At 45.4% G+C, this 17448-nt stretch overlaps 1 protein-coding gene across 3 annotated transcripts in view; it reads right to left on the bottom strand.

Annotated features, from left to right (window-relative positions):
• zmp:0000000660 (arf-GAP with Rho-GAP domain, ANK repeat and PH domain-containing protein 2) overlaps positions 1-17448 on the bottom strand; it is a 105553-nt gene that overhangs the window by 86417 nt on the left and 1688 nt on the right. For all 3 annotated transcript variants that reach the window (XM_034569154.1, XM_034569152.1, XM_034569153.1), the window contains 6 exons: positions 14923-15740; positions 13832-13914; positions 10153-10229; positions 9778-9842; positions 8654-9016; positions 7716-7785 (listed from right to left, as the gene is read on the bottom strand). In XM_034569154.1, coding sequence (XP_034425045.1) covers positions 7716-7785; positions 8654-9016; positions 9778-9842; positions 10153-10229; positions 13832-13914; positions 14923-15680 — 1416 coding nt within the window. In that variant the 5' untranslated portion in view covers positions 15681-15740. The remainder of the gene's footprint in view (positions 1-7715; positions 7786-8653; positions 9017-9777; positions 9843-10152; positions 10230-13831; positions 13915-14922; positions 15741-17448) is intronic.

Raw genomic sequence — 17448 nt, 5'->3', positions numbered from 1 at the left:
CTGTGTGAAAGGCCAAGGAGAGGGCAGAGAGAGAGAGAGAGAGAGAAAAAGAAAGGAGACTGGAAGCAGCGTGAAGAGATCCGGCACAAAAGGAAAAACGGATAAAGACGAAGAGGAGGAGGAGGAGGAGGAAAGAAGAGAAAAAGGAAAAAACATAAATCCAAATCCATAATGACGAACAGAAAGAGATGCAGATGAGGGAGAGGAGGGAGGCGTGTGGGAAAGAGAGACATCACGGAGGAATGGAGATGCCTGAAAAGGGTCAGGGAGGGGTCCTTCTCATATTAAAGCAGGATGTTAACAATGGCAAGAAGTGGCTCAACCTAATTACTGACAGGCAGCCGGGCGCATTTCTCTCCCCAGGAGTTTCACAGTAATATCTCCCCTCGTTCTCTCGCTAAATTTAGACGGAAGTTGAGGGAAGGTGAGGAGAGGAGAAACTAAATGTGTGTGTGTGTGTAGCATGGCGGCTGCGTGCTGATAATTACAACCCCAGTATGGGTTAACGGTAATTAATTGTTTTAAAATTCTAGTTTTGGGGTCATGACGGAGGGAGTTGTTTTAATTGTGAGACGTGCATCTGTAAATACTCTTGACGGCAGAGCGATGATGAAAGGAAGCGGTCAGTGTGGAGTCAGACACAACAACGTGCACTGCAGCCGCGCACGCACGCACGCACGCACGCACACGCACACACACACACAATGTTTATAGACTAATCCCAAGAGGACAGACTGCAAAGGAGACAATGAAGTCTAACTATCTCTCTTTCTCCAATAACAGACACACCTGACTCACCTCCCCCTGCCAAAGATCTCATCCACACTCATTTCCTCCCAACTCCTCCTCCCACTCTCACTCCCACGTCCTCTCACTCTCGCTGCTCCCGTATCACTACCTCTCATTTTAACCTCCCAACGTTTGTCAGAAACCCAGGGTTGTTTTATTTTTTTATTTTTTTGGGGGGGGGCCTATCCTGTGTGAATAACACAACGTCTCCATTCTTTCCAAAAAAGAACAAAACCAGTAAACTTCTTCAGGAAACAATTAAAGGCAGAGCGGTGCAGCTAAAGCGTACAGTGATGTAGGGGGGGGGGGGGGAGGAAGCAGGGTGGAGGGAGTTCAGGTTCTGGCAGCTCCACATGCAATCAGGTTTTGAATGGAGGCATGAGGACCCCAGCTGGTCAAAGCGGAGAACTGCAGTTATCGGCTACAAAATGCTTGTGAGCATTAACGCAGCCTTTTCAGTGTCTGACTGGTGACTGATGGTGGAAATTTAGAGGATGGTGCAGTTCAGAGCAAGAACAAGTCTTAGGTCAAGTCCATGTTAGTTATAAGGGTTAGGGGTTAGTTAGTTGGTTAGTTAAGCCAGTTGCAAATCTTGCAGATGAATGAGTGTTGACATTATTATTTCAAATTTGTGTTAATAGACCAATTACCTCCATTGCAAAGGTCTAAAAAAAAAAAAAAAGTGTGGTCATGCAGAGCTTGTATATATATATCAAAGTCTCGGCTCTTATTCTATTGTTCTGGGATTGAATAATTGAGAGTCGTAACATTTCTGTGCCACCTGTAGTTGCTGGTGGCAACAGCGAACAGGAATCCAGAGGCAGTTTCAAGAAACTACTGTTTCAGTAAAGAAATAAGACAAATTGCATCTGTGAGGATTAGATTTGAAGCTGCACACGGTGCGAGTGTGCTGATACCGGTGAGAGGAGGGAGGCAGCTGGGGGTGTCCAGCCCCAACGCCTGCAGCTCTAACAGCTCACTCCTGACTGTAACACTGCAATATTTCCAAAATGATCCCATGTCAGAAACTGCCAGAAAATGACCGTTGACTTGTTCTGTGGAAGCAGTTTTTTGATGAGTGATAGTGGTGCTCGCTGACAAGCACACTGCTTATCCTCTGAAAACATCACGGAAGCCGACCTCTGAACCAAGATTTAGGATTCTGCATCATTTGCGGATATCTGTGTTTTCCAGTAATGTTGTCAAACACATCCAGCTCAAAATACTGCAGATATACAGATATTGCAATTATTCCATTTGTAATAGGCTCAGTCACCGTTGTAATATCCAATTTCATGATAGCTACACTTGTATTTCATATGATATAGATATTCAATATTTAAAAAACTGTCAAAATAGTAAATTTAACGAGTCAGTTTTAAAAGCAAGACCCTCATTTTTCAGTTCTCATTTAAAACTGCAACCACTACATTTTGTTTCCATTATGAGGGAGAGCAACAAGCTGGAAACACCAAAATAAAACATTACCACATAATAAAGTAGCTTTTATACACATGCATCTGATCAGGAGCAACGCTAACATTCGTTTGAAGTCGTGTTTTGCACCCGCGTGATGAATCCAAGTCCGATTTTTCTACTCCTGAAGGAAATATATCTGGCTCTGCAGCTGCTGGATTTACAACTATATTCACCAGAAAGTCAGTAACTCAGTCCACCTGCTGTTTGTGTGAGTACAGTAGCACTCAGTGGTCTGCTGGGGCTGAGCTGATGAGAGCTGTCAGAGGGAATCTAACCGGGGGAAGTTGCCAGGAGGAAAAAAACCAAACAATGAGCCGAATGAAGCTGAAGCGCTCAGTAGATATGAGGCGAACTGTACTGCTGAGGAATGTTATATTTTATATATTAAATGATGCAGACAAGATTCATGTTTGCCTTTTCATCATGTATTATCTAAAGTTCTATATATTTAGTTCTATTTATATTTTCCTTATTATTTAGAGCTATGAAATTTAAGGTTAAATGTAAAATATCAAGCCTCTCTTACATTTCTTTGTCATAAGGGATTGATAACGGCTTCTTAGGAACGAGTGTTGATTTATCTTTATGTATATTAACCGATATATCAATATATATTTTTAAAAGGCCAATATCTGCATCAGCCTGCAAAAATCCATATCTGTCTTGCTCCAATATTAATATTAATGCAGCTTTAAGGAGGAAAAGAGCTATTTAGTTTATTGTATTTATTCTTAAATATGACTTAATGATTAGACTTTATAGATATTAAAATGTGAGCAGGATATGAATATCTGGAAAAGTATGAAACCATGAGGAAAAGGAAGAACAATTCTAGTACTAGTACATGCTCCAGATTTCTCCAGAAGGGAGCGCAGATCTGGTGATGGAAATGAAAGCGGGCATAAATAACAGAAAACAGAAGAAAAAAAAACACAGACACAGTTTGGGTTGTTACAGAAAACACAGGCGTCTTGGGAAGACACAGAAGGGAGTAAGCAGAGGAGCTTTCCGGGCTTGGCGAGAGAGAGCTTTGTGGCGTCAGATAGACAGACAATCAGCCAGACTGACACACTCGCACTGATCCCCAATCCTAAAACCTCATCTCCCCTCTGGCCTCCTCTTCAGCCTCACCTCCCTCGCCCCCAGTCCTCTCATCCCTTCATCCCTCGCAGCCATCCTCCTCACTTCCTCCCCTCGCTGCCCTAAAGCCAGACTTTGGACTGTTTTTCTCAAACACACACACACACAGACACAAACGACACCACAGCAGGACCCTGGAGACGCCATCCCTGGTCCAAAGCGCCTGCCCCCCACTTCCAAGACTCAATCCCCTCTTGTCGACGAAATCAGGCGAAAGGGGTGTGATCGGCGGATTGGACGGAACGGCGTAGAGGGAGAAGTGAGACCGAGGATCTCGCTACTCTCCCACGCCACCGCCGATGATGACATCACAGCGGCCAGAAACCTTCAAGCTGCGACGGTGATTAAGTGCGATTAGTTCTGTCTGGGGCTGACGGATCCCACCGGATTTCCAACTGGAAGGGAGGGTTTTTTTGGGGGGTGTTGAAAGTTGGAGAAAGAGATCAAGCATGGGAACGTTTGACTCGGGAGGAGTTTTTGTTTTCGTGTGCAAGGCGAGAAGAGACGATAAACATCATAAACTGATCCGACCGTGCTGATATCAGCCTTTTTTTTTTTACATTTAATCATATGCATGTCGGAACAGATTTTGGCCTAAAGCTCGAAATACATTCTTGGAAGCAGTTTCCAAAAATGTTCTAGAGAAGAAGCCAAAAGCAATTTGTGTTTGCAGTCAGGCTTTTGTTTGTGAACATTTTTTCCTCCTCCATGTTAGTGGATGGGACAAAGTACACCTCAAATATATTTTTCTCAAAAGGTTTCTGTCACTTAAGGTAGTTGTTTGTCCAAGAGTTCATTTTCCTGGTAAATTTGGTTTAAATATTTTTTTATGATGCTGTAAAATGGGAGAAAAACGTATTATCGATACCACGGCATCATCACTACTGCAAAGACTGTATTTTTTACCTCATTCCTATAGAGTCGGAGGAAGATGAGACACATCGTCCATCTTTATATACAGTCTATTGTTGAGTTGGAATAAGAGGAAGATGCAGATGATGGCAGGCTGAATAATCGCAGCTAATAATGAAGCTAGTTCAAGACGAGTTTTGTTTGACTTAATTCTATTATTTTGTATCCTATATTTAACCAAACTGCTCGTATAACCGGAGAGAGAAGAGCCTGAGATGGTTCAAGTGCAACAAGGAACTGGATTCAGTTTGGAGGAGGAGCACACGCACAGCCGGCGCTCGCTTTTATTTCGTTGAATATCGCATCTCATTTTACTCCAGTTGCAGATTTCTCAAGTGGAAAAGTGTTATAATCAATACGACTCCTCTGAGATCTGCTGTGTAGATTTTTAACCCGTGTGTCAACATGAAGAAACATGAAACAAAGGGTTATGTGGTGTGAGTCGTACAGCAATTATAGCACTCACACACAAACACACACGTCTCTGCACTATTAAAACTCTCCAACTCATATTTCAACCGCCAATGTAAAGCAGTGCCGACAGATTTCCTCCCAATCTTCCCGTAGCCCTGCGCTCACCCCGTGGAGGAGGCGCTGGGTGGCACACGGAGGGGGGAGACAGAGAGATTGTACTCGACCTCTCCGCTCACCCGAAACATGATGAAGCCCTCTTGCTTTCTCAGAGTCACATTGGCAGGATGACTTTTAAAAAGTCTAAACAACAATCCCTGCACACACACACACACACACACACACACACACACACACACACACACACACACACACACACACACACACACACACACACACACACACACACACACACACACACACACACACACACACACACACACACACACACACAGGCAAACTTTCATCTTTCCAAAAAGTATTGTGGCTCCGCCGACAGTCACACGGACTGTAAAGTGCTGACTCGGTGGCCTCCCTGCCGATTCCCGCTCTGCCGGTGACGGAGCGTGTCCTGATAAATAAAGCAACAAATGCAATGGAAAGAGAAAACGAGGGGAATTAGAGAGAGAGAGAGAGAGAGAGAGAGAGAGAGAGAGAGAGAGAGAGAGAGAGAGAGAGAGAGAGAGAGAGAGAGAGAGAGAGAGAGAGAGAGAGAGAGAGCATGGAGGGCTATAATTAGTAAGTGATTAACGAGCAGGCATCAGACAGGTCGCACATCATTGATTGTGATGTTGTGCGGTGCTGCTGCAGCGAAAATGAGCCGGCCCTGAGAGAGAGGGGTGGGGGGGGCACCGAGGTCACCGCTCACACACAAACACACAGGGCGGCCTGTTCTGTTCTTCAGAGCACAAAGCAGCCAACGGTCATTCGTGAGAACACGAAGGCAAAGCACATTATGTCAAACGGGTTGTGGTTCGCTCGAGACTCGCTTCAAAACACTGAATACAACACTTTAAATTGTTTCTGTAGCTCTTCAAATAAAAAATCATGTGCTTAACATTTCCGCTCGCCCATTTTCAACAGTTTGAGTTCTTGATGTATTTTCTCTTCCCTACTAGGAAGTCTAAGTAGAGTCGTCTAAGTGGAGGCACTGCCTCAACCTCTGGAGCTGCAGACTGACCCTCAATACTACTTAAGACATATCGGTAGAGGAATCCCAGTCGTCCGTCAGGTTCGATCCCAGAACGTTAGTTGCTTTAAGGCGACAGTGGTGAAAACTGCATCAACTCGCTGCCCTAGATTTAGTTTCCTAATCTAAAAAAGTTGTCAAATAAAGAACTTTAAAAAGACGACTAAGAGCCAGAAGGTGGTGCTAGCGATCAGATGTTGAACGGCTTGGGCATGTCCTCAGAATGAACCAGAGCTACGTAGCAAAGATTGCAAGAAGATGGACACCACCTGGAACATTTTGTGATTACAACATTTTAGCACTGCATATTAAAAACACATGATTTCCATACTTCCAGTTTTGCAGCGTGCCAACTGTTCTTTGAGCGGATTGTGGTACAGAAGACGACATTGGCACCAGACAGATTTCAATTTACAAAGAAACAATGATATAAATATAAATAATATAAATTGAGGAGTGAAGAAAAAAGCTTATTTTGATGAACTCTGTCTTTTAGTGACGACTGTTCTCTTCACTCAAAAGGAGCAGTTCAAAACCAGCTTATGAATACGGGCGGTACGCTACCCCGACGATCCCTCCCTCTCCACCCTCCTTTCCTCTGATGATGAGGAGGAGGAGGGCAATGCTAGCTCAACCGTCAGAAAGAAGGAGCGAGAAGAGAGATGCAGGGAAGACGAAATGCTGAGGGAGGCGAAAAGAAAGAGAGAGGGAGAGAGTCCTGTCCCACCCTTCTTTCCTCTCCTCTCTTTCTTTCTCTGGTCAGATGCCAACATCAATGTACTCTGCTGTGCGGCTGGGCGGGCACGGAGAGCGCTGGCCCGTCACGCGTGGCACAACATCGCTCCGTCCTTGCTCCCATTGTTTAGCCTGCCAAGCTAATCATAATGATGATGACAATGAGAGGGAGGAGGACGAGAAAGAGAACGGCAAACTTGGCTCGGTTTCCCCCCCGCGGTATGGATTTCTGTAACGCAGGAGGGAGATTGACTTCGCCAGCGAGCATGTGGAGGCTGTGAGTGTGTCAGCGGGGAGGGGCAGCGGAGGGAGGGAGGGGGGGGGGGGGGTATGAACATGTGCATTAGAGTGCTGTCTGAAACCGTTTTAACCCGAGAAAAAAGGAACTGAGCCTGACCCGAAGGTGACCGGCGTTCTGTTCCTTGTGTCCGAACCCGACCCGAGCCCCTTGCAGGTATTGCGACCTGGACCGATGTCTTGTCTACACTTCAAGGAATAAATCATTGCTCACCCACAAACCCTCAAACTAGCATGTCCGGCCAAAAGTTGGTGATATATATTTATATCTATATCAATAAAAAGAACAGAGAAGAGAACTGTGGTCAAAGCAATATTGGGCAACGCAGACGGCCTGTGAATGTCGGTAATGTGGTGCAGTGATGCTAAATTTGATCTGGTACATAACCGCAAATCGTTGCAACAGTGGGAAGGATGTGATGTCATAGTTTCCCAAACAGAAACCAGAGGCGTTTGTCAAAAACCTCAGGTTTAGTCATTTAAAACGATGAGTCTCAAACAGAGGGAAAGTTTGTTCTGCAGTTTGTGTCATCGTGTTACTGACACGCATGGTCAGTGCTTGTTTTCCTCAATTACAGACATGTGCCGTGTGAAAAATCAGCCCAGACGCCATGACTGACCCCAAACATATAACCCAGGATATAATTTAAAATGTTTTAAAATCGAAACCCCTACAGGTCTCGACGTGCTCTGGTCCGGTGTCCACACTCTGCAAAAGGTGTTAGCGACCATTAGCGTGTGCTTGTGTTCTCCTCACGCCTACCTTGTCGTTGTTGTAGTAGGCCAGACTCTCGCCATTGAACCGCATCCACCTCCTTTGAAAAACACATTTTCTGCAGAGGAAAGATGAGATAAAAGTTAGTTTGATAAACTCATCGGCCTTGACAAGCAAACAAAGACAGTGGGGGAAAAAAAGAACATGTCCACAACCGTCAAGACAGGGAGCGGGTGACTGATTCTCCAGCGAAACAGGAACTCACTTTTCATCAAGAGTGCCACTGATTCATTAATGTCAAGGAGTTGTATCAACAGATGCCAATTAGCACAGTCAAAACAAATGGCTACTTTCCGTTTGAATATTCAACAGCAATGGGGGCAGTTTGCCAAACCTATGCAAATCGGGTGGTGAAGGAGAATATAAAGAGGAAGCCGGAGAGAGTAAGAGACCCTGGGTAGGAAAATGTAACTCTGCGAGGAAACGCTAAAACTAAACGAAAGTCGATACAATGTGCATCTGAATGCTGCAAGGTTATCTCCCATCTTCTACTCCTGCCCTTTCAATAGGGCCATGCATTATGTAAAGATCTCCCCCAGGCGTCTGTATCTAATGCTTTTTAAGAGTTTTTAAATAATCATCAAAGACAGAGGAGACACGGAGAGAAAAAAAAGGAGGCTGCAGAATGAAGAGGGTCTAAAGAAACAGGAAGTGGTTGTAGACCGTGGCGCTCCTTTGTCACTTTACTGGCATGAGAGGTTGTGAGAGGTTGTACTCGAAAGAGAAAGAGAACATGCATCGATCTTAATAGGAAATGAATATTTATGACCCGGGGCAGAGTGGAGCTGCGGTAAAAAGCGTCAGTGTTGAGGATTTCGTGCAGGCCCACGTATCGTTACATCAGATGAAGAGGGCATTTCTAACGTCTGATAATCTGAGCTGAACCTCTCATTAAATTCATCATCCTCAGCAGCAGTGGAACTTACCCTTGAGGCGACAGTTTGTCCAGCCATCCCACTTTGAGCACCTGGCGTTTGGGGGCTCCATAAAAGCAGGCGTAGGGGGAAATGTCGGGCAAGGCATTCCTGCTGACGCCCCCCAGAGCGTCCGCAGGCTCCGAGTAGAGGTCACACTCCACCATGATCAAGGATCCGTCCTTGGGGCCAGTGGCAGCCGGACCGGGAGCAGGACCATCGGGGTTCACGGCGAAACATTTGTCCGAAATGGCTCGGGGCAAAATGCCGGCACACATGTCCACTGTTGAATACTCGTCTTTGAAGGGGTCTGGGACCGTCGCTGCCGATGGAGAGTCGTTCTCCTTTGACTCCTTCTGCTTAGGTGGCTTTTTTCTGTGTGAACACACATGACACATAATGTGCTGGGTGACAAAGTGTGTACCTACAAGTTAAGAATTTGGGATGCAACTGGGATGAAGAACAGTGTTTCTCTGGAGTTTAAACTCCTTTAACAGCATCAGTGCTCAGTGTGGTTTGGCTCCGTTGCACCTGTAACCACCAGTGACGTCCCAGTGCACCGACCACAGGTGGTACATAAAGATGGACGACACAAACGCTCATCAAAAGTGAAGCCAAAAGGTCTCGATGATCATTAATGATAATTTTTTTTGAATATATGAATATGTATTTTACAGGTTAAATCATTTTATGAGATTGCAGGGTGATTTCTTCCAAATCTACGATTGAACACTCAATAGTCAAACTATTCCTTCATAGGCAATGATAATAATTATTATAATAATTATTATTATAATAAGGTAATTATTCCCCATAAATTCACCCCTACTACTTCTCTTAATCATTTTACTTTGAATGCAGCTTCAGAATTGCATCTTTGTCTAGTGCATATACCCCTTTTTTAAGATGTGACCACATATTTGAATATGAATACTTGAACATATGAAATAATTCTGTGGCTGGAGCTCAAATAGTGGTTAAAAACCAAAGTAGAATTTTGTTGTTGTATAACAATAAGACTGCATGTACACTTTAACATGAAACTACACGACCATATACAGAAGGGTTTTTTTTCAGGAAATATGAAGTGACACATCCGGGGCATGAGGCAGCAGTATTGCACCAGAATACCATACCTCAGTTTCCTCTGCTTCATCTTCTCCTTAAACCCCTGCTGCAACCCTTCTTTAGCGGCTTGGCCCTGCAGAGCACAGAGGAGATTAGCATCAGACGAATCCATCTCTCAGTCAGACACTGTTATCGTGTTGCTGCACTAAGCTGCGTTAACTTTAGTGGCTAGGCGACATTTCTATTAACCTCAGGGGTCAAACTGAAACAAGCACATTTTCCACTCCGTTGTGCGACCACGGTGACAATTTTAACACTGAGAGGGAGGTGTGGTGTGCGGGCTGCAACACCTCAGACGATGCTGAAGATCTGACTGTTCCTCTTTGCTGAGCTGCTGCTCGCTGTCCACTAGTGGGAGTGTGTGTGTGTGTGTGCTCTCTTACCTCAGCGCTCTCGGGGTTGTTGTACAGGAACGTCTCTCCGTAGGGAGCGATGGGCGTCAAGGACTTTGGAGTTGAAGCTAAAAAGGACAAAGGGACAACACAGCAGTGGTTTTGTCATTGGGAATTGAAACTTGCAGAACACAGTGTGAAGGCCTGTAGACGCCTTCGGGCATTTTCACACCTGAAAGTACAAACCAAGGTCCATGTCTTTGTTGCATTTACATTTGATTGGTTAGTTAAAAATTGCAATTCAGGGCACTGTAGACTTTTGGATGACATCCTCACGTTATCACCTATGTGTGCTGAGTCTACCTATACTTGACACTCATTGGTTAGTAGATGGGCGTGTGCCGAACATTAATGGCTCCTGTATTTTATTGTATATTTTTAACAGTGCATCCAGAACAAAAATATAGTCCATCCAAAAAATGTCATTAATTTCGTTGCCACTGTAATATGGTTATATTATTACCACCAAAATCTTTGTGGATCAACCCTCAGAGGCAAAGCCACTTCCGCTTTTTTTACCATTAATATTGTTTAATACTGTGTCAACTTCTGCAACAGCTCATTAAGTCAGTACAAATGAAAAAAGAAAGTTTTACGCTGCAAGTGAACCGAACCATTGTTCATTGGAGCTGGACCGACTCCGATTAAATTTTGGTCCCTTGCTCCACCTTTCACACCTGTTATAGTTGCTCGGACTAAACTGGACAGTCTGAAGGTCTTGCCCAGAATGTGTGAAAACGCCCTATACGTCACCAAACCTAAAGTAGGATCCACCTCAGTCAGTCACAAACTGACTGAGTCCCTGCCGCGGCCATTTCTCTGCCTCGGCTCCTGCAGGGAGAGTGGACAGTGCAAGGCGAGGAAGAGACTCTGACCAGACACCATTAGTCTGGAGGCCCCGGGGCCACCCTGCGTGGGATGCTGCCTGTCTCTGTGAAAAATGACACCGGCCTCTCCGGAGGACTGTGAGGGTCAGGAGACACCGCCACGGGGCCAGACACACACACACACACACACACACACACACACACACACACACACACACACACACACACACACACACACACACACACACACACACACACACACACACACACACACACACACACACACACACACACACACACACACACCGGCGGAGGAGTGTATATGCGTGCAGACGGTGAGGGCGTACAAAGATCGAAACACCCTCAGACACAACGCTGCCTCGAGAGAAAAACCGCAGGCATGAAAAGGATGGACGGCGAAATGAGCAGAGTCACATTCCAGCCCTCACAGATGTGAATGCAGTGCTTTCTAAAGCTTTATGGACACACACTTCCAAAACACTGCAGGCCGATACAGGATGTCACAAAAGGTCATGTCCTGGGCTCGGTGCACTTTATGAAGGTCTGTTTATTTGATGATAGAATCCCCAGCAACACAGTGGACAGGCTCTGCGGGCAGATGGCAACCATCGATCATCATCTATCAGCCGACCCTCAGGCCACTCGGGGTTTTCTCCCAAGGCCACCAGACCCCGGCTGCACTCAATTCCTGTCTGATTCCCCCTCTGCTCTTCCCTCACTGGCTCCGTCCTCGCCTCCTGCCTTTGTTTCTCTCAGTCCACCACGCTGCTTCTTTATCTGCTCGCGACCCGACTCGCTCCGGAGTCGCCGTCCGGGGAAAGCGACCTAGATGCAGCCATCGGTGAGGAGTCAGCGAGGAGATTGATCGAGGAGGGACTGGGGAGATTGATTTGTTTCTGAGTGAAGCCCCTCTGCTTTGAAGCCTGGGAGTTACAGATCGGTTTGTTAGAACCATCTATCCATGTCACTGCATGGCAAGCAGGGCAGATACACAAAACTGCCACCGACTGTATTCACATTAATCAACTAAATATGTGTCACTTCAGTCACCAATTCCCAGAATTAAAGCATGAAGGGGCATTTCTTTTGCAGGTTTTTTTTTTACATAATAATAATAAAAATGATAAGAATGTTAATGATAATGAAAATTTTCCATGTTGTTTAGTTTCTTTAACTTAACAGAGGAAAGAACTAGAATACTGCAAAATATACGATACATGATTTGACCTAATCTGCATTTTATTATTTGTTGAAAGCATCACTGCGCTTTGGCCTTGGAATAATATTCAATAGATCATGTATTTGGAGGACAACACATTCCGCTCTCCGTTGTCGTGATGGGATTTTTCATGAAAGGCGAGACACAAAAGGGGTTCGAGCGGTCGTCCTCTAACCAGAAGGTCGGCGGTTCGATCCCAGTCTTCCCCATTCCAAAAGCCGACGTGTCCTTGGGCAAGATACTGAACCCCAAACTGCAAAGTGCTGCCCATATATGCACCGTATGAATGTTTGCACGAATGGACAACAACACAAACCCTCGATTAATCAATCACAGTGGCTTTGCTAATATAATATTCCCATCAGCCCCCACTGTTTTCTGTTTAGTGCTAATTAGCAACAACTAACGTGCAACACTGAGCAGCATCGAAACAACCCATCACAAGAAGGGAGAGAGCAGGGTTTAAGGTGACGTCCTCCACATCTACTTACTATTGAATATTCCTCCAAGGCTGCTGTGTTGTGCTGTGAGGCTGCTGAAGAAACACAACAGAAGTGTTTTCTCAATGAGATTCTTCCCCTGAAAGAGTTGTATTTATTGTGATGGGGTCAATTAAAATTCCGCCGGCCTCCCTCCCGTGAGTTTTCATCGACTACAACAATCACTCGGTGAGATTACGATGTTACATTACAACTTCTGGATCTCATCTCGGAGTAAACTCTTCAAATATGCTCGGATGAAATGAGAAGTCAAACAACGCCTCGCTGTGAGGGGAGGATTCATCGTGCCAGCCGAGCTCCCCGTCTCCCAGCTCTGGGACCGCCTCGCCTCCCTCTCTTCCTCCGTCTCTCAGCCTGTTTTGCATCCATCTCCTCTTCCTTCCCTCCCAAACCACTTCACTGTCTCGGCTTTTTCTCTCTCTCTCTCTCTCTCTCTCTCTCTCTCGTCTCTCGCTCCCAGTCTTGTTCCGCACACACAGAGAGAGTTGGCAAAACAAGGCCTACCGAGAGACCGCTGCAGAGAAGGAACACGGAACAAAGAGCGCAGACGAGGCCTCGACAATCTGTTGATTCGTAGCCAGAGTCCATGTCACAACAGGGTCAAGTGGTTTCCCAAAAAGAGTGACATGTTCTCAGGTGTTTACCGCGCGCCACTCCAGACTGTTGTCATCGAGAGGCATCCCAGCAGCAGCTCACGTACATCACGTACTGGCGTCGGATGAGACAGGAGGGTCGACTAGGCCCGGTAAACACAGCTCGGGGGAGGCAAAATTCAAATATATATTTGTACTGGTTGTAACTACAAGCGTGTGTGTTGTCAGCAAAGTTAAACAACTTCTAAAAAAACTTTACGTGCCAGGGTCTTGCTAAGGGACAAGATGTGAGAGAGCTTATTTCCCGCGAGGTGAGCACTTGAAACCGGGGCGACGCCGTTCCCCGCGACACTGCCGCCGCCGAGCTCCCCCACCCCCACCCCACCCACGCGCTACCCTCATCTCCCCTCCCGCCTTTCATCCGAGCAAACAACAGCACCACCGACTCTACCGGCGAATGAAATATTCATGGCGGGGATGAAGCGGATGCGGCTGAAAGACTGCGTGTACCTTTCTGTGTGCCGTTTGCACCGGTGGGACCTTCGGAGCCGGTGACGTGTTCGGGGCTGGTTGTTTGCGCTGGTGGCGTGCTCCTGAGGAGGAAGAGAAATCAAGGGTTCAGAACCGGCAATTCATGCACCTATGGAAAAACAGGTAAAGCCACATACTTTGCACTTAGAATAGAGATGTGAAGATAATATGGAATGGAGAACTGAAAATTAAAGAGAGCTGGGGTTCTCAATCAGTGGCAATGTGCATGTGAAGTGAGAACATAATGTTTTCAAATTCATTCACACGACGGCGCCATCCAAGTGTATCCCTTCAGGTGCTTTTTTTTTTTAACCGTTCTATTCCAACTTGTTTGATAAGTTTTCGGAAACTGCTCATAAACTCTCATAAAGTCAAACTTTGTGCTTAACAAATAGTTTTGACATTCGGGGAAATACACTTATTCCCTCTCTTGCTGGGAGTTGGGTAAAAAACATGAAGTAACTAAACTAGAAGCAGGTACCAAAAGAAAAGCAAAAAGACTGGATATAGGGGGAAGCAGCAAATGAGGACTTTCTCAACCTGTGATCAAACTTCTCTGTACAGAAATGTGTGTGTAATAGTGCAAGAGTGAAATTGATTTTCAATTGTGAAGCACCAAGATCTGCACACTCCTGATGATAAGTGTTTGAGTGCTACAAAAAATTGTTTCGCTAATGTTAACACCCAGACACGTCCACTCCTTTGTATGTGTTATCATGTCTTTAGGATAAAATTATGTAAATTCAAGCCGTGCTGCAATAACTTTGCTCACCCAGCTGTTATGGTGCCCACAACGATGCACTACTTCTTCTTCTGCTGGTTTAAAAGCAGTTTAGACACCATGTGGTACATTACTGCCACCTACAGTATACATTAACTCAATATAATGGGTTCTGGCTTTCTCCAGGTTTGCTCCACTCATGATCACTGGGTCAGTTACAGTGGGATCAATGTTCTTATCCAACTCTCTCATCTAAGAAATATATAAGAAACTGAAAAGGCTTTTATGCAAACATGTCAGAAAACATTTCACCCATTAGCTAAAGAGATTAATAAACAAATAACTTTACTTGTCCTGAAATGGCAGTATGGTCTGAATCGGGATTTTAGGAACAGGCCGGTGCCTCAGCCTGTAGGAGCGGGTGGGCCGGGGACCTGCGCGATTCTTAAAACTGGGCTGCGCCTCATAGATGGAGTTCTCCACCATTTCACCCTGAAATGTCGTTGCTGGTTGGGGGTCCTCGGGATGAACCTCCCAGTCTGAGGGCATTTCTGAAATGCAGAGGGACTCGCTGCTGCTGCTGCTGGAGGACACTGAAGGAGGGATGAGGGTAGGTTCAGATTTGGATGTTTTGATGTTTTGGGGATCGCGTGGGGCAGGTTGAGGTAGAGGGAGGTACCTGTCCCCAGTTTCTATTCCCAGTCCTGCTCCTGGAGGTAAAGTCTGACTCCCCTCCATCTCATACTGCCACTTGTCCTTTGGCTGATATGAAGTCCCCCTCTTCTTGTCCTTTAAGAAGATATGTCTAGGATGTGGCACTGGCTTCCTCATGCGCCTCCCATTCTGTACACCTTCCTCCTCTTCTTCTTCTTCTTCATCCTCTCCACCACTAAAAGCGTTCAGCCCTAGCGCTTCCAAACTGCGGAGGATGCGCCTGCGATGTCCCGTTGGAAGGACTTCAAGCTCCAGGAGGTGCTCGTCTGTGAGGTCCTCGCAGTCTTCCAGATACTGGTATCCTGCCTCTTGGAAACAGGGGATATACTGGGATAGGCGAAGGGTAGACAGCCACTCCACAATCTCCTGGCTGGGATCCGGAGGCTCCGACATGGCGCTCTAGTTTCAGATCTGCCACATCAGGCCGACCTTTAGAAGACGTAGCGGTCCAACCTAAAACCAAAAAGACACAAAAACAGATAAAAGTAAGTGATGGTTGAAGATTAATGCTGCGATCTCGTGAAGCTGCATGCACCATCAAACAGAATTTAATCTTTTACTTGAGATCTAAGTTCATGACTCCACTCTTGTACCAGAGACAGGATTATTAACCTTTGAAACATCCATTAACTCAAAACAGGAATAATTTAAAATATCTGAGAGGCTTTAGTGATATGCATTTTTCTTTTTTTCCCTACAAGCCAAAATTATCCAAAGTGGATATTGATTTTGTCTTAGAGGAGAGTTTTGCTGTTGAAAATGTAAGGCTTGGATTTCAGCTTGAGATATCACATCGATGGCACGAATCATCCGCAGCCGTGGATCTGTGTGACCTCATTAAAAGGACGCTTTGACATTTTGGGGGAATTGACTTTTTCCACTTTCTTACCGCGAGTGAGATGAGAAGATTGATATGCGAGTGTCACATCTGTCTGTTAAATCTGAAGGTCGAGCCATGGAGACAATACGCTTAGCTTAGCATAAAAGGATGACAACAGGGAGATTGAGCTAGCCTGGTCCGGAATAAAGTTAAAACAAGTTGAAGTGAACGCAATCTCAGGTCGAAACAACAACAACAACAACAACTCCGAAAGTCTACGAAAAATGTGGTACTCGATTTACCGAGTTGTTGACGTCATCCCGTGAATCAATAAACATAATTTACACTTCTAATGTGACATTTTTGACAGATCTGTCTCTCACAAAAGCTGACGTTTTTATGATTCATTTGTTGTACGTCTTCAATTATTTACGTCACCGGAAACTTCTTCTTCGTGCAGATATTGGAATCGGTGTCAGGTTGTTGTTTAAACACTCGAAACACATGAATACAACATGTTTTGTTTGCAGCGTTCAAGTATTTTTCCCAAATGCAAACTTCACAGCTTATAAAACACACCGAACTAAGACTCGGGTAATGGGACCTTCCGAGGAGGGCTGTCGATTTCCTCATGTGCTCCACACAATAAGCTCATTTTCCACAACCCTTTTAAGTTTACCCTGAAAATCTCAAGATGCATCTACTGTTCATTCTGCAAAGAGTGAACACACACACACACACACACACACACACACACAACACACAACACTCCTGGATGAAACGGCTAGAGACAGCTACGAGGAAACGGAGAGCTACCACCAACACGTGGCTTCACACTTAGGTTTCGGTGCCGATATTTACTGAAAGCTAAAGAAAGGTGAGATGACAACACCTTTTATCGCAGCAGGGTTTGAAAATGCAGCTCAGGAGCAACAGCGAATTGCTATTGTTGAAAGTCTACTTGTTAATGTCGCCACACCATCTTTTTTCGGTGTCAAACTCGAACTATCTCCTCTTCCATCTTGCAATCTTGCTCTCACACACACGCTGGAAACTCACAGGACGATACGACACCATCCAAACCATCTTCTCACATCCACTTCTCTTTTAGTTGCAGCGGCCGTAAAGCGGTGTTACTTCTGCTTTCGGGGAAATAAGCTCAGTTCATGTTGTGTGTTTGAGTGTTTTACTGATGTAACGAACACGGGCGGGAACTGTCCCTTTGAATGATTTTCAAATATGAAATCAGTGAAAAATAGAGATCATCTCCTCTCATTTGATGTTTTTTTGGTTGTATTCGTGCACAAAGAGTAAACCAGTGGTGCTTTTTTTGTACTCAGC

Source organism: Hippoglossus hippoglossus, chromosome 18, assembly GCF_009819705.1.
Source record: "Hippoglossus hippoglossus isolate fHipHip1 chromosome 18, fHipHip1.pri, whole genome shotgun sequence".
Taxonomy (NCBI): Eukaryota; Metazoa; Chordata; class Actinopteri; order Pleuronectiformes; family Pleuronectidae; genus Hippoglossus; species Hippoglossus hippoglossus.
This window is presented reverse-complemented; position numbering and strand designations above follow the sequence as displayed.